This window comes from Squalius cephalus (genome assembly GCF_949319135.1).
Source record: "Squalius cephalus genome assembly, chromosome: 5".
Classification (NCBI taxonomy): Eukaryota; Metazoa; Chordata; class Actinopteri; order Cypriniformes; family Leuciscidae; genus Squalius; species Squalius cephalus.
Window position 1 is genome coordinate 42,115,357 of NC_137126.1, and position 21,396 is coordinate 42,136,752.

Here is a 21,396-nt window from a genome sequence, read left to right on the forward strand (position 1 = left end):
AGGCCTACTAATGTTTCTAATCAGTTGATTAATTGCGTCTCTCCGTAGATACACAAAAGATAGATTTGGACAATCGTTACATGATGAATCCAGAACATGGCAGAATACATTAAGGTGCAGTTAAATGAGAAAGTGGGTCAACATTTATTTGGCATAATGCAATAATGTTCATTGGGAAATGTAAGCATGTTTTATTTTAGGCTCTGGATGGCTGAGAGTCCTTGTGCCAGAAAAGGTTACAAACCCGGAAAGTGCAAAGGTGGATGATAGGCTCTCGCGCTTTAGGGTTTGTATATTGATTTCTATAGCCTGTTTTCATATATTGCCTTTTTAAGCAGGCGTGTAATATTGTCTTATATCCAGTGCTGACTGTACAACGTAGCCTATGTCATTTTATCTCCGCACGTCATGATCGATAATATAGGCCTAATTCGATAATGTTATCGAAGTTAAGAGCATGGAATACCGAAATATAGCTAGGCTACATAAGGCCTGCATGTTATTTTTTTATGTAGGCTTACTTCGTTTAATTTTGTGTCTTTGCATGGAAATACTATTATCCAAGTTTGGGGAAAAAAAACAATTAATGACATTTTTTAATCTAAGATATCCAATTAATTAAGATAGCCTACTGGATTTAAGTTTTTGCAAACCACTTTTTGGGGGGGCGATTTTTGAATTGAAATAGTTATTTTAAATTATCCATTTGTATACACGCATTGCTATTTAATCATTAGCAACACGTTTCTTTTAAAATTAATTATATTATGATCTAATTTAATCTAAATAGGCCTAAATTATTTACCTCAGCTTAATCAAATTTAGCAATTTTACTTTCTTCTTTTTTTAAATAGCAATGTTGAATTTGTAGCATTAAAATGCTGAAACACCCCTGTTTTTAAACTTAAAATTAATTAAATTATGTGAGTAATTATGTGTTGTACACGTAATTACTCGTATATGTCACTCTGTGTGTGTGTGTGTGTGTGTGTGTGTGTGTGTGTGTGTGTGTGTGTGTGTGTTTTCGAGGCGCAGGTATTTCCTCTGTAGGATCAAACAGTGTTTCAATGCCGAACTTCGCACGCATCATGTTTAAACTTCAAAGACGGATACAATGTTCGGTGCATTTCGGCCCATAAATAATGATCATTTTTAGAAGCGGTCATTGTTGGAAACAGCCGTCAGTCGTCATTCATGGATGCAGGTACAGACTGCGCGACCGAGGGCCCCAGTCGGCCCCTCTCATCAAGGCGAAGCGCTACCAGAGAAAACACAGATGGGTAGACCCCTGACGGAAGAGCCATGGGTCCGGGTGTCCCGGTCTTCCTGATGGGCCAAACTCATTACCTCTAGCCGGGAACAGGCTCACGCGAAGGGAGGCACAATCCTCCAAACGGGCCCTTCCGGCCCCAAATGTACTAGGGAAATAACACGTATCGCTTCACTTCACAATGAACGTATTGTTAAAAATATTTAATTACAAAATAGTATCAATATTATAGACTTTATGAAGAACTATAATCATCTTTGTCATTACGTGTTTGTTGTGAGATTAAATATTAAATAGCCTATATAGGCCTATCAAATATTTTATTTTGATTTTTTTTTTTTAAATAGCCTAGCATCTACAAAAAAAATAACATTTTATATAGGCTATATTTCTAATCTATATTTATTTTATTTAAAAAGAGAGAGAGTCAGAAGAACATTACATTTTAAATGTTTAATTTATTTATAGCCTATTACTAATGTAATTCGGCTAGAAATAGAAATACATTTATAATGACATTAATAATGCTATTTGGAAACATGCATAAAATGCGCAATAATGAAATTCTCGTTCGTGTTTAAAGATTTTCATTGCTCTTTTTTTTCTTCATTCGTTTTTTCCGTTTTAACGGTCCCCATTACATCGCTGGTCCCAGTGCATCGAGTTGTTACCACAAACAAAAAATTATACGACCAATTAGTCGTCGCTCAAATGGCTGGAAACATTGTTTAACCTTTGATACTTCAGAAAGTCGTTAGCTGTCAGAGGTCAAATGGTGTGCAAGCGTTTCTTTCCTCTACCATGGGATTACCTAAATCACTGTGTACAGAGAAACAGTAGATACACTGCCAAGCGCGGTTTGCCGCATAGGTGAATCTAGTTCAATAACGGTTCACTTTTATTTACAGTGGAATTACAGAAATACTGAGCAATATCATCTAGGCTAAAATATCCTTCTTATTTTGTGCATTTCTTTTCTTTTTGTAAATCCACATTAAGTCGTCTTGTTGTTCATGGATATTTTCTCTCTAGTCCTTGTTTTCTTTATGAGTCTAAGCGAATTTGCATAGTTTGACTGAGCACATTGACTTTATGGTTAGCGCAAAAAAGTATAAGCGTTTTAAGTAATACATATTAAAATGTAGCTGTATTCAACCATTTCATCTGATATTTTTAAACTAATAAATATTTTACTTTTAATAAAATATTTTTTTTACTATCACAGGAGATTAAAAAAATTGTTCTGAGGTTGAAACAGGCCCAAACTGACAATATTGCAATTCTCTATGTGGTAATGCATCAATAATTTCTTTCCAAATGAAACATGTTTGGACTTCTGAGGAGAATGAAGGCAATGAGTTGCATTCCCTCTAAGTAAGGAAAGAATTAGATTTGCAAATGCTAATGGAACATGTTTAAAGGTAAAATATTTAATGTTTATTTTACAAGTTAAGCACAGTCATTCTGTTCATTTATTTATTTGAATTGCTGCAAGTCAGTGCCACGTTACAAGCTTCATGGACCTGCTAAAGTTGGTCTAGCGTTTTCACAAAAAAAAACTATTCATTCTCAACCAGGAAAAAAAAAAAAAAAAGTCATTAGGGCATTTCAGCACCTTCAAAACAGCGCAACATGCAAATATTCCATCTATCTAGAAGCTCGATGGCTCAAGGGTAATATATAATTTATGGCTTTTTAAAAGCAAAAACAAAAAGTGCATCCAACACAAAAGTTCAGTTCCAGTCCGTGATAATGCATTAGAAGTCTTTGTCCTCCTCATTACTCCAAACACTGCAGTTTCCACGTGCTCTGCCATTGTTCTGAATCTGAGTTCACAGGCCGTCCAGAGCTAATGTTGGGCTCATCCTTATGATCCACAACATTTGTGACATTTCTCCCTTCAATAAATATGGCAGCTTCTCTTTCCATCTGTAAGAAGCCACTGCAAAAGATGTGCCCAACCGAAAACTCAACATGTTTCGTGATTCTGGGACACACGAAAAAAGTGTTTTTTTTTTTTTTCATTCTGTTTTGTCCCGTGTGGCTCTCGATTTGGTGCCGACTGAGTCATTATCTGGGTCCGTAGTCGTAATTGGTGGGTGCGCTTGTTGCAGAGTACATGTTGGCTGTGGCCGGGTTCATGTGGGGGTGGTAACCGTGGCCTCTGATGCCCGGTGAGGGATAAGGGGACGGCCTGGTCTTGGCTCCCAGATAGTGTTCATAACTGGTTGGATACTTGTACGGATGATGGTGCAGGGTGTCGGGGGGTTGGGGGTGTCCGTCGAGGCGTAGTTCGTGGGGTGGGCTGCGGTGGCCGGCTGTGAGGGGTACGGCGTGGAGGCCGCCGAGGACTGGAAGGGCAGGGCTGAGGACTCGGGACATCAGCTGGTGAGTGGGGTCGGAGTGGAGGGGAGTGCCGCTAGGGTCACGGTCATATTCTCGCCTGCTGTCCTCTGTGTTCGGGACAAAAAAAGAAAAAGTGTAAGCTTTCAAAATATGATATGGTGCAAGATATAATCAGGTGTGAGTCATATTTTCAGGATTAGTTTGCACAATGTTGATTAGAGGCCTGCGTTCTTAAAAATAAAGGTTTTAAAATGAGGCTTTTCCAGCAATGTAATAGAAAAAAACATTTTGGGTAAACCTTTCTATAAACAGTTTTTTCCTTAGTGAAAACGATGATTAAATTATTCTTCACACTATTACAAATGTGGGAAGCACAAGACAATGAATGGGAAAGCAATGTAATTTAGTTTGTGGATGGATTATGTATTTAAATGTGTAAATGGCACCGTTCGTCATAAAAATATTCATTTGTAAACTCAGGAATTTTTTTTTTTTTTAATAAAGAACCTTTTGTGCAATAGCATAGTTCCTTGGACATTAAAGGGATAGTTCACCCATAAATGCAAATGTTGTCATCACTTACTTGCCCTTATATTTTTCCAAACCTGTATGAGTTTCTTTCTTTTGTTGAACACAAAAGAAGTTATTTTAAAGAATCAGACAGTCGACAGCAACCATTCACTTCCATAGTATTTTTTATTCTACTATGTAATTCAATGGGTGCTGTCAACATTCTTTAAAATATGAAGAAAGAAACTCATACAGGTTTGGAACAACTTGAGGGCGAGTAAATAACGACAGCATTTTCATTTTTGAGTCAACTATCCCTTTAAAGGTTCTTCTTTATCGATACCAATAATGAATATTTATTTTCTTGTGTATAGATGCAGTTTTGAATGGCTCTTTACAAATGTTGGAAGCCCAGACAATGAGTTCAAGGGGACCTGAGCTGGAATGAAAAAGTGGTGTAATTGAGTTTGTTTGTGAGTGATATGTGCTGTGGTTGATTGGCAGGATAAGTCATAAGTGTCCTTCAGCCAAAGAGGTAAATTCTCACAGGAAATCATTTTACGCTGAGCGTAGGACCGAAAAAATCTCAGTCTGAGCATGTCCTCCGGGCATGCAGCTGTTCAAACCTTTGTGTATTGAAATTTGCTAGACAAATGTAACTCTTTTGCGCAGTGGAACGTATATGCTGAGAGACCAAACAGACTGGAGCCATTACTCGACTGAAAATCCTAACTGCCTTTATTTGGGCCTGTTGCTCATTTCTAGCAAATTGGCTTTTACACGGTAATCACAGCTGAATACGGTTTAATGTTTATGCGTGTGAGTGTACATTCCTGTACGCACTGTTTGATCAGTAATGGATTTAAATGTGTAATAGGCACACAATATTATCCATACAGCAAATGTGACCATTCGTCTTGTCATGTTGTAGAAATGTTCATTTGTAAACTCAGGAATATTGTTTTGAAACATTTTTCCCCGTGCTAAATGAGATTTTGTTAGCTGTGTTTTATATACAGACCTTTCTCTGTGCCGTTCTGCTGTGGGGGAGAGGACATGGGGTTCCTGGTTCGAGCAAACGCACTCATGATTTGCAGAGAGCCCGGCCTGTGATTCCGGGGCCTGAAAAGCGGGCAAGATAGAATCAGTGACATGTTCTGGAATGCATTGTTTTGTAGTGTGTGTGTGTGTATGAATGAGTGGTATGTCTAATGGTATTCTAGCAGAAATATAATTTTCATTCAGAGCAATAAATCATTTCAACTTATTTATTTTGGCTTATATATGCCCTAAATAGAAATGTTAGGAATTTTCATTAAAAAAAGAACATCAAAATTGGTTAACTGTAAGTTACTTTAATGAAAAAATATTTATATATTATATATTTTCATATTGTAAAAAATTTTTAGAAGTATGTAAAAAATGATATGATCAATAAGTTACGAAAACATATTTTGATGAGTTAAAGCAATTTATAAACATAAGTTAAGCAGTTTCAACTTTTAAAGTCAGTTTAATGTAATTTAAGTTTAAATGACTTAAACATCCAAGTTGGTTGTACTTATTTTAAGGCAGCAACTTTTTTTTTACAGTGTCCTGTATAATTTTACTGTATAAAAAATGTTTATTACACTCTTAAAATAACGGTTATTTATTGACATTAATGGTTCCATAAAGAACCTTTAACATTCATGGAATCTTTCCATGACACAAAAGGTTCTTTATAGTGGAAAAAAGATCTTAAGATTAAAATGTTTCTCACACTAAGAAAAAAAAATGCTCTTCTATGGCATTGCTTTTCAAATTCCCTTTTGGACGCTTTATTTTAAGAGTGTTCATGTTCATTACTATTTTAACGGTTAAGTTAGCAAAAAAAAAAAAAAATGAGTGTAGTATAGCCTACGGTTATGCTACAAATTTTAATTCCTTATCTAATTTGTTAGTTATAATTGCATTAATTGTTCAATATAAAAATCAAATGTCCTTATAATATTTCCAATACATTTATCTTAGTTGAGCAGCAGCCAAAAAGACAAAAAGAAAAATTCTCACCAGTCCTCCGGATCACAGTCTCTGAATCCCTTGGCAAACGGATTGCTCGCGATTTTCAGTTGTGTTATCTGAGAGGAAGAGAGTGAAAACGTGAAAAATGTGGCAAAATTCTTCATTTATTTTTATTAAGACAACGAGATTGTTTATATATATATAATAATTTCTCAAAGTCCACTCAAAGCTTGTGTTATTATAAGGCGTTTTTTAAATTGTAAACTCATTTTTCTGCAATGTTACGCTCCAACTAATCGCGTATACAGCACTGTTAATGTATGTGCAGTATTCCAGAAAGGGCGTAGACACTCGACGATTGTATTTATATTAACAATAACACATTTCAACATTTATTTGGACACCGACTGGAAACTATTTATGTTAAATATGAACACTCGAGGCGAGGTAATGCCTCATGGCTGTGGAAAAGCGCTGGATGAAGATGTGTGCGTGATTTTCCGGAATGAGTCGAAAAACAAATGTAAAGCCCGCGGTGAGAGTTAGAGATCAAGAGGTCAAACTGATAGAAGACAGAGCAGGAAAGACAGATGAAAAAGGAGAAGAAAAACACTGGACAGCTGCGCGAGAGCATCGGTGACACCACGGTCTTTATTTAGAGCTCATCTATAGTCAATGTATCGTTTTAAATTTCATTTTTAATTTTGCCTTTCATTAAAATGATTTATGTGTTCACAGTTATTACACTGTAAAAAACAGTGCTATTTAAGCTATTTTCAACTTTCAGTTGAAATACCAGTACCAATACCAGATTCAACTCTGTTTTTTAAGTCAGTTTAATGTAATTTAAGTTGAAATGATTTAAACATCCAAGTTGATTGTGCTTAAAAAATTAAGGCAGCTTACAGTGAACAGTGTGTTTATTATAATAGCCTACATTTAAATACTTATTGCTTTTAAAAGTAAATTGACATCACATGAAAACAATAGTTTATTTTAAAAACTACATACGTTTTTTTTTTTTTTTTGTTGTTTTTTTTTTTTTTTTTTTTTTTTTTTTTTTTTTTTTGCAGTTTAAAGAAGCCATCAAGTCGATTCTAAAAATACTTTCACCATACTCGGATTTATTTCTATTAGGTTCGTGCTTTAGGAAACCGCCATGATTGACAAACAATAAATAGCTACATACAGCAAAATAATTACATTAGCACTTCTCCGTAAACTTCTAGTGGGTTTAACTCTGCCAACAGGACGTCCTTTCTAAAAAGTGGTAATTAGTGTCAGAGCTGAGCACTTACTCTGTGGTTTTGATAGGCTGTGACGGCGGTAAATCTGGTCTCCTCGAACACAAATGTCTTGTAATTTTCCTCGGCGTATTTCTCACTGTCTTTTCTAGGATCCACGTAGACCACATGGAACCTGGGCTGGTATCTGTGCATTGAGTTCAGTATGATCTGCAAGAGCAATAAATATCATTTAGCATGATTTAAAAAATTAGAAATCAGGCTGTCATCGCATCTTTTGAGTCGAATTACGTGTCGCGCTTTACCAGTAGGCTATAGGCTACTAATAAAATAATATGTTTTATTTTCAAAGCGCCTTTCCCAAGCTCAAGGTCGCTACAAGTCAAGGAGATAATACATAAACACCGCATCAAACATAAATACATGCAGGCCCTATAGTACATACATACATGCACATACATCGCATATAGCCTGCACAATAACTAAACAACAAAACACTACAGAGGGCTGGAAATACTATAAGAAAAGATACGATTTAGTATTTTTTATTTATTTATTTATTTATTTTAGTTGATTAAAAGTGTCACGAAGGGTTAGTGAAAGAGTTTTTGAGCCACTGGACTGAATAATCTACCACCCATTGATGAAAGACAAAAACGAGGTACAGTAAGCAAGCAGGTAAAAGTCAGATTACCGAAGAGCATGCATTAATCAGGCCTAGATAGAAACTTATTAGGAAAGTGTGAGGTACTTCACATTAATACATTTGTAAAATAAAAATACATTTTAAATGTGAAAACTAAGAAGCAATCAAAAGTCTAAATAATTATTGGCAATTAATGTAGCTTTAATGTGGATATCATTTTTTTCCATGCTCATTTGTGTTTACGCCGTTAATGATAGGCTACACTATAGGCATAAATAACGTCCGAAATATGCAGAATATACATAAATTGCCCTACACTAATTAGTTCCACTTCCACATCATTATACAATAATAGTGTTATTAAATACTGCCTTTAAATGTGCAGATTTTTTTATTTATTTAAGGATATTTACTCCTCTTAATCTTCCACTGGTCTGTGCTGTTCTCAAATAAAAAATGACAAAAGCCGAATATCTCATAATTAAAGGCAATTTATATTTATAAACATTTATTTTTTAGGACTCTGGTTTAAAAAGAAAAGGTAACACCTACATGTCCGTTGTCGTCCAACAGATTGTTGGTTAGTTTTAGTTTATCGAAGGAAACGATCTGTTTCATCCACTGCGCGCCTTTGGCAGGTGAGTCGGGGTGATAGTGCACTCTTCCTGGAGTCGCTGGGTCAGCCTTCCCCGCCACCAGCCACGATGAACTGTGGAAGGCATACCTTCAGAACAGAGAAGAGAGAGAATGAGTACTCAGCTTGCAACGTCAGACAGTTATGTTGTGCTCTTTGGGTAACACTTTATAATAATATTCACTATAAATATGATTCACTATATGACATTATGCGCATTCAAATAGTAACGTCGAAACATGTTTATTCGTTTTAATGCAGAGAGCGTATGCATAAAAGTAGGCCTAAACGTGTGTGCCATAGGCTTATTGCATACCTGTATCGTTTATCATCCACTGGTAGGAAATCCATCAGGAGCATATAATCTGCCATTGGGTCCATTCCAAATATTTTGACTTGAAATGTAGGAAACATTCGTCTGGAGAGGAGAATGCAACCCGTTGGTTATGAATAAACAATCTACTTATTTTCTATTAATGAAATCATTTCATATACATCTTTCTCTATAAATGGACTCTTTTCATTGTGATGCCACAGTATTTTTGCAAAATGTAGCTGACAATTTGGAATTTTACATGCATTCTTATACAGACTGCAAATATGTGTTTAACTGATAGGCTATAGAATATTAGGCCCGCGTTACGCGCAAGAATTATCTCCAGCAAACCTCGGACCTTCAATGAAACATAGCAGTTTTCTTTCTCTCTCTCTCATTCACAAACACGCACATAACCCTGCGCACAAGGATGCATTTGTCGATTATGCCGAACAAACGCATAAGGTAAGGACGCATACATTATTCTGAAAACGTATAAGCCCTTCTGCATGCAACCTTCTGAAGGAAACATGCTGCATACCAGTGAAAGTGATACTGGAATCATTGTTCAGTGAACGTGAGTGTCTTTTCAGGGCGCTAGTTGTGGATAGGTGAAGCTAAAGTAGCTTTTAAAGTGCCTTCCCTTAGATTCAGTGTAGTGAGCACCTTTGGAATGACAGATGACCTTGCGCGCGCGCACACACATAAGCGGACAGACAACCAGGTAAAATGTCGCACTATTAGTAGCCCCCCTTTTTTTAATGTCCCTTCATCTTTCTCTTTTAGCCGAATCTTTCACCGTTTAGCATCGAGCATTACGCAGATCATTATGAATCAAAGCTGTGACTTCATAAGGGTCATTGATGATCCTCTTATGCCATATTGCAGATAAATGAAGTAAAGAAAATCACACTGTTTCTGTAGTTTGAATCAGTACTTGTAGTCTTATTACTTGCTTTTAGTTAATTAATTTTTATGAATAATTGGTTAAATAAATGTATGTTTTTAAGTGTATAGCTACTTAGCATGGTGGCTATTGCATTTGAGATATTTGGATATTAAACTTAATTTGTTATTTCACAAAAACTTCCAGATTTATTTTCTTTTCTTGCTAAAAGCATGCAGTGAAATAATTAATAGATTTTCTTGTTTGTTTAGCTGACATTCAATATATACACGTAAAAAAACTAATTGAAAATTAAGCTGTCTTAATTTATTGAAATCAAATTGGTGCTAAAGTTAAAGTGATAAGTTAGTTGAAGTGGTAAATTCATTGCCATTTTCGACCACTTTTAATTCAATCCGGCCTACTGATGAGAAAGAAAAAAAAATTCAATCTTTAAAAAGAATGAGTAGCCTAGCCTATGAATATAGCAGATGTTGACAAGCTAAATGAATGGTAACAAAAGAGCTATTAAAACACATAACTTAAATCTAAAATTCCATTTCGAAACATTTGTAATGTGTATAGTTTTTTCCCCAGACGTACAGCCATTCATCGCTATAGGCCTATTGGAACGGATAGTGACGCTATAGCTGATGCACCGTGAAAGAAAAATTGTTCTGTGCAAATGTTTAGCCATAAGGCAAATTGGACTGAAATATAAGTAGAATAATACATGCCTTGGGGAAAAAAAAACATTTTATGTGTAACATATGTCTGGGGTCTGTAGCCTATAGCAAATATTAACAGTGAGATTAGTGTTATCGCGATGTTCTGCTACCTATCAGAATAAAAGCCAAATTTGATTCCGACGCCTGCAATGTTTTATTCGCCTCTGAACTGCTTCGAGTTGAAGTAGGCCACAGCAGCTGCAAGAAATTAACACTAAACTAGATGAACTGTCCATGTAGTGGTCTAGTGACCTCATTTACGAAGATGCGACGCTTCTAAAATTATGGTATGTGTCATTCAGCTCCCCTTTGCCTTCTCCCTGTATGTGATTTTTTATTTAAAAGATAGGCTAATTTGCTGATAGAAACGTACATTGGAGCATAACACTTCCTGGCTGAGGCCTGGTTATACCCAAATACATGTGTGAATTTGTATGTGTGTACATTTATCTTAGTCATTTAGTGTATATATATTCATTTATTTTGCATTAATTTAATCACGGTTTGTTTTGCACGATGTAAATGCAAGCTAAAACTTGACATTCACCTGAATAAACAGACCGTGCTGTACAAACAAGACACTATAGCTATGTATATTAATCGTGAAAGCCAGCGAGGAGCCCTTTAGCACACAGGTGAGCTACAAAATGTACTGTATCTCATGCTATCTGTCTTATCACTGTGTAAATACACACAATAGACTGTTTACACTTCATTTTAAATGGCCATGAGGATTGTGCTAAGCTAATGCACTGTTAAGGGAATTTATTCAGAATCAGACCTATTGAATTTTCTGACAATAAGATGATAAATGTGTCTTTCCCGTGCAAGAAGTAGATTTTAAGATTTCTTTAGCTGCTCCTAAAAATGTTCAATAGTTTATTAATTCATTAAGAAACGATATGTAATGCTTAATCCATCTGTAGTTCGAGTACATTGATTATGAAGTACATTTAAAACATTTAATTGTATGTTAAACGTTATACGTTTTTTTGTGTGTTAAATTAAAAATCGCTACAAGTCTTTTATAATTTCCTGCGCGTAAAAGTCGATCAATTATATTAAAACAACAACTTGATGTCAAATGATCTCAAAGTTCAGTATAGAAACCTGTCAACTCACCTCCCAGCTTTTGTGACTATCATTTCAGTTCCAAGTTGATTAAATTCATCCCAGAGCGCCTTCATTTCCAACTGTACATTAATATTGGCTACTTTAGGGTTCTTTTTGATCAGCGTTTTGTTCGGAGTTGAGCTTGAAGACGACGAGGAGCAGTTGGACGTCCCGCTGTCTCCCTGTGCCGGGGCCTGTGCTGGGTTGGATCCGGAATAGTTGTAGGCGTGCTGGGCAGCCGGGCACGGCTCAAACTGGGTTTCATGATGGCTGTAGGGATCCCCAGGCGACGGAGAGAGATGGTAACTCCCGGGCGTATTGAGACTGCTCAGGCTGCTGGTCGTGAAGGCTGCAACATCGCAAAAATGGGACAGCTGCGTCAGCCACGGGCTTGATATTGCTGAAATCATTCCAAAAATTGGGTTTACAATTTGCGCAGGACTCGAGTGTAAAAGCAACAATATGCAAGTGAATACAGGAGTTCGCCTATGATGATCAAATATACAGTGATGTCCTCGAGTGTGTCGCGTATGGGAAAGTTTCCCGTTTTAATGAGTGTATCCAAGAACTTTTAGAACGATGGTCTTCTTCTAGGTTAACGCATATTGCCTAGATGAAGTGCTTAGAAAGGCGGCCTTAGAAATTCCCTCTTTGTCGCTGAACCTGTAAAACGCCGTCCTAAGTAGCTTCGTATTGATTACCGATGGTCTAAAGTTGTGCGTATATGCGCGGTCCGTTGTCTTCAAAGGCTTGCGCGCTGTGAACTGTTCCAATCGGCCTCTGTCCTGCCCCTCTGCTAAACTGAAATCCAGACTTCTCTCTTATCTCACACATAGGGCCTCCCCTTTGCGATAAAACCGGTTCTTATTTCTATTTAGATAAGGAACTGCAGGTAATGTGCCTTTCCTCGCCTTGGGACGAGACTGATTGACAGAGAAGTGCGCCCCTTATAATGGGCTTTCCGGCACCCATTTACTTTTGGATAAGTGTATCGCCCACACCACCCTCCTCTAACAATAGACTGGTTAGCTGGCACGACGGAGAGTAATTTTTTTTCGCAAAGCAAACAAACACCCGCGCAACATGGACAAACAACTAATTTTGCAAAGGAACAAGTCTCCCCGTCTATTTCTTGAATGCAATTTCCTTTTGTTCACAATTTTGCTGTTGGCCACTGCTCGTCTGACAGGCTCATCCTTGGGTTGGAGGTGGAATCCGAGTTTCCTAGATTTCTGAGGCACTTTGCAAGCTTTTGCATTGCGCGCGCTACTTAATGCTTACTTGGTCGGTTTATGTTATTGGAGGACCATGCAATGACTATCCTGCTTTACAAGTTGCAGCTAATGTGCAACTTAGGACATATTAGCCTTATTTGCATTTCTGTCTATTGTTCAAATTAGTGCACGGAGAGGAAAGCGCGGCGGTTTATTTACTCAGTGCGTTGGGCGTAAATAGTCAGAACATGCTGTTGAATTTTGCATTACAATATTAAAACAAACGTGTCTTTGGCGATAACTGAACGTTTCTCGCGCGCTCTAGGCGACGCGAAAGTATTTAAACAAACTGCGCGAGCCCTTCAGATCACAAGGTTATTGTCAATATCGTACCCGTACCTTCCATCTCCCGCGTGACAGTGCTGTAGTGCATTTTAATGGATCTGGAACAGTTTTGCACCACTTGCTTGTCCAGGCTAGTGGCGTGTTTGTCAAATGTTGTGTTTCCTGCTTGATCCCTCGCTGAAATCAGACAGGCAATACTGAAAGCATTTGCCTTTGGAGAAAGGGGACTACTGTCGTCCATAAGCGAGAAACCGAGTCAAGGAACACCGCTTCCACCCCTTCCGAGCTACTCCATGTCGAGAACACAGACAGTACAAAGTTTCATTCTTTGAGAAAAGGACCTATTGGCGATGTTGGTGCTCTCCACTGTTTTCAAAACAAACTATTCCCACGGAATTTGCTCCGCTTTATACGCTCCAATTAAAAGATCTGCTCGAACACGTCCGGCTGTATTAAAACATCGCTCTTCCATACACGCACGCACACACACACTCACACACACACTTGAGAAAAACAGTTTTCTTCAGCCGCGGTGTCTGGGTGATGTCATTAGGGCTCGCTGGAGAGGAGCTACTGCGGGAGAGAGTGTCAGAAGCGCGAGCTCCACGCCTCCCATGCACGGTTGAAAAAAAAGTGTGCACGCTCTCCACGGGATGTTTTATTTGAATAGGACCTTGTCAATCATTGTACCAAATTTGAATTCACTGGCAAGAAAAAAAAGAAAAGAAAAAGAAAACGTCAAGCGAATGTCCTGCTGTACTTTTACAGCAAATTATATGTTGTGTCTTTTCCCACTGGTAGAGGAAAGCATTACAAGCACAGACACTCCGAACTGTACACCAGTGATCTGCACGCAGACACTCTGAACTGCTTGCTAAATGAATCCAGTTTAAAGCGGTTGACCTATCAGTGCATTCAACGAAGGTTCTTCAGTGGTTCTTTGCAACATCTGAGGATCGCTGTATATTGTTTCCTTTAAAGATTCTACAGTATAGGCTCTTCAGATCGTCATGCTTATGGATTTTAAAAAGCTATTACACTGTAAACATTATTGTTGGTTTAACTTAATAAAGTTAATTACCTTGTTGCCTTTCATTTAATAGTCAATACAACGGAGATTGGTTTAATCAACAGAAAAACAAAAAACACTTTATTTGACAAGAAAAATAAATCATGAAAATAATGATTTTTTACATTTCAGGAAGTTTAAGAAATTTCTACTGCGGCTGTGAACTTTTTTTATTATTATTATTCTATTGGAACCTTTAAAAATATATAGGCTATAACTAACCCATTGAAAGTTTTCACGCATTAGTTAAGCTTTTCTTCTTTGCTTTAGGACAGTGCCCTTACACACTGATGACAGCTACTTTTATATTTAATTTAATTTTTCATTTATTCAAAATGCTATAGTTTGTGTCATGCCATTTTGCTTTTTTTCCTGATATAATTGATTTACTGTTCTCAATGGGCAATAACTGTGAGCAAGACATTGTCTTGCTGAAATGTTTGCTTTTTTTGTTGTTGTTGTTGTTGCAAGTAAGTCTGTCGCCAAGCATGCACGTCTGCAGCCAGCCTTGCAACCCAAGTGCACGTGAAACGTAAGCAGTGTATCGCGTGGCTCAGGCACTTGACCCTTCTCTCTGGTATACAATATCTAACTGGTTATCGGCTTATCAAGGTTCATAATTAATGAATAGAAACAAAAGTTATGTTTTGTTGACCTGCGGCGATAGCAACCGGATTGAATCTAATTTACACTCGGGCGATTGAATAACAGGCAAAAGCAGCAGGGCTCTAATGAGATAACCTAGTTAACGACACCACTGTTTTCACTTCAGCTTAACACTATTTGTTTTTGGATGTTTATCTTACGCCTAGCATGCTATCGCTCGTAAATAAACAAATGTTCTTTTCTTCTATAAGGAAAGATCCTTAAGGAAAATCATTTACATGATTTGATTGAATTAGATTTGACATACAAATCCTAAAAGACTTCCAAATTATTATTGTTTCATCATTATTTAGTATTGCATTTTAAAGTGCTTTTGCAGTAGCATTAAAACAGACAACCAAATTGTTGCATTGGTGACGCATTCCTCATTTGACTTAGTTTTTCTTTCTTTATTTGCAGGAAAGATTGCAGTGATTGAGATTTTGTGCCAGATCAAGAGGCAGGCGTGCGTAAGTATTTCCTTCTTTTATCAGATGCTTCTTTTGATTCCAGATCACTTCATCACTGTCAAGTCGGAAGCGTCCTTTGTAAATACTCAGGTGATAACAGACACAATTCAGAGCTTGATAAAAAAAAAAAAAAAACTGGACAGACCGTAATGTTGCGTAACGGAAAATAGATCTTATTTTTTGCGCAATGAGGTTATATTCAAATAATAATCATTAAGTGGCGCATAGATTGTTAAACAGCCCCCCTCCCCCTCCCATTTTTTTTTTTTTTAAATATATAAAAACCTGTTGATTTTTCCACAGCATCTACAAGTAGCCTACAAGTTCAAAATCGGCCAACATCGGTTTCCGACCTTGGGAATTTTTTTTTTATTTAGTCTATATCTGTCTCATATAACCCAATTTGCCTCACAGTGAAGTACTGTACACCCTTTGTCTTTTTTGGCACCCGTATTTTTTTCATTACAAATTATGTTTTAGAAAAAGAAGATTTAAAAATAGACAAACTGTGTAGATTCGAAACATTTATTATATTTTTTCTTGTATAGGCTACGCAAGCTCCTCTTTATCAGTATGTTTTAAATGAATCAATTCAATTCACGTTTATTTAGCGCTTTTCACAATATGGCTACACATCGTTTCAAAGCAGCTTTACAGAAAATGCATGTGTCTATACAATTTAGAGTGATATGTTATGAGATGCACAGAAATGTACAGTTGTGAGATAATAATCTTGCAGTTAGCTAATATCATTTTAATTTAAGGAAGAAACAATGAGCTCATAAAAGTAATTATTACAAATTGTGAAAATAATGATTAGCTTACAATATATAGAAAAATTGGCAGTGGTGGAATAAATAGTCTAAGCCTATGTTTTTCTGAAACTTCCGTTGGATTAAACTTGACGTTCACAGTTTAATCACAGTGATACGATTGCATAAGTTATGCTTTAATGGAATTAGCATGTATCATTAATTTGTGGTTTGGATGATGTTTTCAATGGAGACACACTTCCTGTTTTGTCTCTCAGCGGCGCCTTTCAGAATCCACCAGGTGTGTATGTGTGTGCGTGTGTGATTTCTTTCTGGATACCGTATTACATCTAAAGTAGAAGCCATTTTTCCTCAATACGAGATAAAATGTCAAGTCTTTAAATGAATCATTGTTTTGTTTGTTTGTTTTGAGAGATTTGGAATGTATTTGAGCAAACTCTTTTTTTGCAAGTTCACGTCTAGACTATTGTCACGAGTAGAGGACATTTACACAGGTTGATAAATTATTCATTTATTTTCTTTAAAAAAAAATCATTTTGTAATGATGGCCGTATTGTTCACATGCAAATTGAGAACAAATATTGTTAAACTTATTTCTCTGTTTTAATATCAGAGCACCATTTGGAGATGCTTGAATAAAATGAAAATACAGTAAATGTTTTAGGTAATCAATTATTAGACGTTATTTTCTCCTGAAATAATGAAAGTAATGTTGAAAATCACTGCTTACAATTCATTTAGTTCGGATGATCAAATAATCAACGTTTTTAATGAATAAGTATAATTTAATCTGAGATCATTTTTCATAATTTATTTTACGGCTCTTTTGTTGGTAACACTTTCTTACAAAACGCTTAGGCCTATATTGTTTAAGAACAAACAACAGTTTTCATTTATGCAAATATACAGAATATATTATTAGCATTAATTGACTCGACAGTATAGCCTATTATTATAATGATGTTCTTTAAATGCTGGATGCTGCTTGTGGAACATGAGAAAATTAATTTATAAGCCTTAATTTTTTACCCCAGACCGTATAAGAACATGCTCCATAATAATAGCCTTTTAATTTAATTTATTATTAAATGAACAAGATTGCTCAAAGAACACAACTTCAAGTTTTTTTTTAATTATCTTGTCATTATTTTCGGAAGCAGTTCTTGGCATAAAAATATATAGGCTAAATAAACTTTTTCGTAACCTAAAATGATTCCCGTATACATATTTCTGTAGCCTATGACTTCAAGTTTTTATGTTTTATTTCGGTCTTCAGTTGTAGATTTACCAAGGTTTGTATAATATATTGAAATATAGGCTGTTGTTTTCTCGTTGTGATAGGCTATATTTTTCTTGGTGGTTCTTTTTGTTGTTGCAGCAGTATTAATAGTAATGAGTTTCCTAATCATAGTAAAGAAAACGAGATTTTCTGGAGGATGTTGATGAATATTTATGAAGGGGCATAACTCTCTCAGTGTTGGGTGAACTGTGTGGTCCTGCGCGCGGGATTTGGGTTCTGCTGTGGTAACACGAGACTCGATGCCTCATTAGAAACTTTCATATGTTAAGACATGTTCTGTATCCTTTCAAAGGTGTGAAGATGATTAACCTGCAGGGAAAGGCATTGCAAACACCTAAACAACAATAGCCCCCTATAATTTCCGTCGTCGTTTTCATGTTTTACATGGGATCTGTTTGTAATATTTGCGTCTATCAGCATCCAATGATCATGAATGGGATCCTTCCACACTGCATATATCTCCCAGTGCCTTCAGGCGTTTTTAGCTATCTCTCCAATTTTTACAAAACCCTGGAGAGAGAAAACGGTCAGATGTTAATTAGAACCCGATATCAATTAGCAGATAATAAATCATGGCGTGTCAGAGGAGCGCGCGGCGCTGATTTTCGAGCATTCATGTATGGGGACGGTATATAAAATCCTATCCTATATAAATATTAGCCCAAATCCCTGAATAAGACCCGCAGGAAGTGAGCAGTTGACCGCTGACAGTTGGGTTGCTGAGTAGATGTCCCTTGATTCCCAGACCGGTTTCACATAGCAGTCGTGTGCAAATACCCCCCCCCTGAAAAAGTAATTGCAAATACTGCAAAAAAAGCTAATCGCAAATACTGCATAAAGTTGGGCGGAATGTTTTCATTCATCATGTCACACATGATTAATGAAATCAGTTTCAGAGGTATTGTAATTTTGTGATCACATAATAGTGATTTGTATCACACAAGCCCTTCGAAGGCTATTCGCGGGATTAGTTTTATAGTCGTGCATGTCAAATATTTTCTATTCCCGGTGATGGGAATGTTATAATTATAATAATACTATTATTAATAACTTGTTGTTAGTGTTAGTCAAATGAAGGTTCCAACAGGGGGTTTTCGCAGCGATGCCATAGAAGAACCATTTTTTGTTTCCTCAGAGAACCTTTCAGTGAACAGTTCTTAAAAGCGTTAAGAACATTTTATAATCTAAAGAACCCTTTTCCAGTATAAAGAACCGCGTTGGTGGATTGAGGTTCTTCATGAAACTATACATGCCAATAAAGAACCTTTATTTTTGGGATGGTGGTTGTGTTGGTGTATTAGATTATTATTGGTGGTAGCATATTTTTGTTACTATAATAGGCTTTTAGTTGTGAAAGTCTAAAACAAAGTTAATAAAACATCATATTAAAAATATATATTGATGTGGTTTTTTTTTTTTTTTTCGTTGATTGAAGAGACTGAATACATTTTATGTTCTTATATGAACTATATTTTCTATTCCTGGTGAGAAACTTAACAAGTTAAAATTCATAACAATCAATTAATAATAAGATTATAGCAGTTGTTGTTAATTTAGCCAGGCTGTTTAAAAATCGATCAAAATATGTCTTAGTGGGGTTTTTATCAGTATGTATTGAAACAAAATTCATCGTCACATATTATGGTGTTTGTCGTGTCTTTAGAGTTTTGAGAGTTTTGTTCAGCATCCCTGTCATGGGATCTGTCTGTCAGAAACGGGAAATGTGACAATAACTGAGGACACGAACTGGGCATGGTTAAAGAACATTTACTGTAAACACGCTTCCTTTTTGGCTCAAAAATTCATGTTTCCTGTTAAACTGTTCGTTTTTTTATTTTGGTCATTTGAGTATTGGGACATAAAAACACAATGGTCATGGATACAATGAAACAGTTATCCTCATGTGTCCAAACAAATATAGGAATTGTTTGTCACGCACATTTTGCGCTTTAGGCAACAGAGAGTTCAAATATCAAGCTGCCCCTTGAATTTGCACCCGTTAGATGACAGTATAAATGTTTTTTTTTATTTATTTTTTTAGCATTTATCATTTGTATTATTTGTTTTTTATTAGTAGTAATTCAGCTAATTGTTAGATTTTAGATGTACATGTATTTATTATTATTATTATTAATAGTACAAATTTGTCCACCTCTCTTAGAGTTTTGCTTAATGTTAAGAAATTTCATAGACCACTGAACTAACTAGTACTCACTGAACCAGACGACACTTAATCTATAGCTATTCATTTATAGAGGAAATTGAAATGTATTTAAATGCCTACATTTGCATGTAATGTCATTATTTTCATTATTAGGAGATCCACATTTCAGTTCCACTGACTTGTGATGAACCCTGCATTGATTTTCTCTTTGTATAATCCAAATGAAAAATATATGTAATATTTGTGAATTCGTGAATTAATCCTTCCAACTGTAAGTTTCCTTCAGTATGGGAATGTTTGGGAGGATGGTAATGATTTTATAGGTGCCTGCTTTTAATGTTAAATGTGCAGACAATTGACAATTTCTGACAGGTTTCTTATCCTTTTTTCATTTTAAACTTGGCGTGTATTTTTTTCCACTGTGTATCTAATGATAAATGTGGTCTTCCACAGGTTCACGCTGCATATAAATCCAGGCAGTCTTGAAAGGGTCACGAAAACATATTTTGTCGAGCAGATTTCTCACAGAACACAGAGAGACCCTGGAATGTCCCACGAATGAGGTTTTTCAGAAAAAATCACCCCCCTCCTTTGTTTTAAAATGGGAAAGCTTTTAGCTTTTGAAAAGTATCCTTTTCCTATCTGAGCAGAGGCGGCAAGCCCATCATCACCTAACCCCTCTCCAGCTCTCTCATTGGCCAGCTGATAAATAGCTGGCATTCCTCTTACAAAAAAACCCCATGATATGGACTCACGGCCGCAGTGATCTTCCAAATTAATTAAGACCTTTTTCTCCGTCTCAGATGGATCTGGTGCAGTTGCAACTCTAATTTGTTTTAAGCTCTGAATAAAATATAAGGAGAATCTCTGTTACTCTTTAATGTAGAGTCCGTATCTCACCATTTTCCTCCAGTTGACCTCTTCAGCCAGTGTTTATTTTAATATGCGAAGGTCTCATGTTGTTATTCCGGAGAGATTGCAAGCTCATCTCTTTCTTTCTCTCTTTCTCCCCCCCTCCTGCTGCTACTGCTGTCCTCTCTCTATTACCTTCACTCCGTTTCTGAGAACTGGACCCTGGTTTCAGCTGCTCGCGTCCTTGGACAATACAGTAAAGACCAACCATGATCGACAGCAGTTAAGGACGCCATGTCTTGCTGTTTTTTTATTCTTTTCTCTAGCTCCCACTTTTCTGTTTTCTGTTTTAGAGTTTTCGCCATTTTAAGGAGCGTGATGATCTTTGCACATGGGCACATAACTTGTTCATTTCGTCAAATTTAGCATAAGATGCTTTAAAATCTCTGAATGGTGAATTTATACTCATCACCCCTAGTCACAATGACCAAATGATGTGGTTGGAAAACCAACTAAAATAAAGTTTGGTCCACAGAGGGCAAAAACTAGAGGAAATCACCATGGCTCTTTCCTGTGCTCCTCATCTCTGCCATCCAGATGAAGAGCAGGAAGTCACATGGGCTTGTGAACAATATGGGGTTTGAGTGAAATGCTAAATTTGGAAGAACTCTGGTCCTTCGCCAAATATAAATTGATAGAACATTCACTGTGGAAAAAATCTGTAAATAAAGCAAAGATTATTGGAGTAAGTTTTACAAGGTCAGCCATTCTACTTAAAAAAAAAAAAAAAAAAAAAAAAAAAAATAAATCAATGTTTTACTTGTCACTTTAATTATTTGTGAAATTTACTATAGCGATTTAGTAAAT

The 21,396-nt window shown here is 36.3% G+C and overlaps 2 protein-coding genes across 3 annotated transcripts in view; one reads left to right on the forward strand and one right to left on the reverse strand.

Annotated features, from left to right (window-relative positions):
- Positions 1 to 20,998, forward strand: part of gnb1l (guanine nucleotide binding protein (G protein), beta polypeptide 1-like) — a 53,781-nt gene extending 32,783 nt beyond the window's left edge. Inside the window, exons 8-9 of the mRNA XM_079871561.1 lie at positions 15,391 to 15,440; positions 20,131 to 20,998. Of these exons, the coding sequence (XP_079727687.1) occupies positions 15,391 to 15,405 (15 nt within the window). The 3' untranslated portion in view covers positions 15,406 to 15,440; positions 20,131 to 20,998. The remainder of the gene's footprint in view (positions 1 to 15,390; positions 15,441 to 20,130) is intronic.
- On the reverse strand, positions 1,903 to 14,017 carry tbx1 (T-box transcription factor 1). 2 transcript variants are annotated; one of them, XM_079871557.1, is made up of 8 exons: positions 13,311 to 14,017; positions 11,707 to 12,046; positions 8,971 to 9,072; positions 8,573 to 8,744; positions 7,429 to 7,584; positions 6,179 to 6,246; positions 5,148 to 5,248; positions 1,903 to 3,723 (listed from the first exon to the last, which is right to left on the reverse strand). In XM_079871557.1, exons 1-8 carry the CDS (start codon positions 13,495 to 13,497, stop codon positions 3,341 to 3,343), a joined length of 1,509 nt encoding a protein of 502 aa, XP_079727683.1. In that variant the 5' UTR covers positions 13,498 to 14,017; the 3' UTR covers positions 1,903 to 3,340. The 2 variants fall into 2 exon arrangements, with proteins under 2 accessions (XP_079727683.1, XP_079727682.1); XM_079871556.1 differs by having other exon boundaries at positions 11,707 to 12,097.
- Positions 20,999 to 21,396: the final 398 nt, after the last annotated feature.

Coding starts and splice junctions, on each gene's coding strand:
- tbx1 (XM_079871556.1), bottom strand. CDS start 13,497: ATGGACGACAGTAGTCCCCTTTCTCCAAAGGCAAATGCTTTCAGTATT. Junction 7,585..8,572: donor TGTTGGACGACAACGGACAT/GTAGGTGTTACC, acceptor TTGCTCTTGCAG/ATCATACTGAACTCAATGCA. Junction 6,247..7,428: donor CAGCCTATCAAAACCACAGA/GTAAGTGCTCAG, acceptor TCTTCCTCTCAG/ATAACACAACTGAAAATCGC.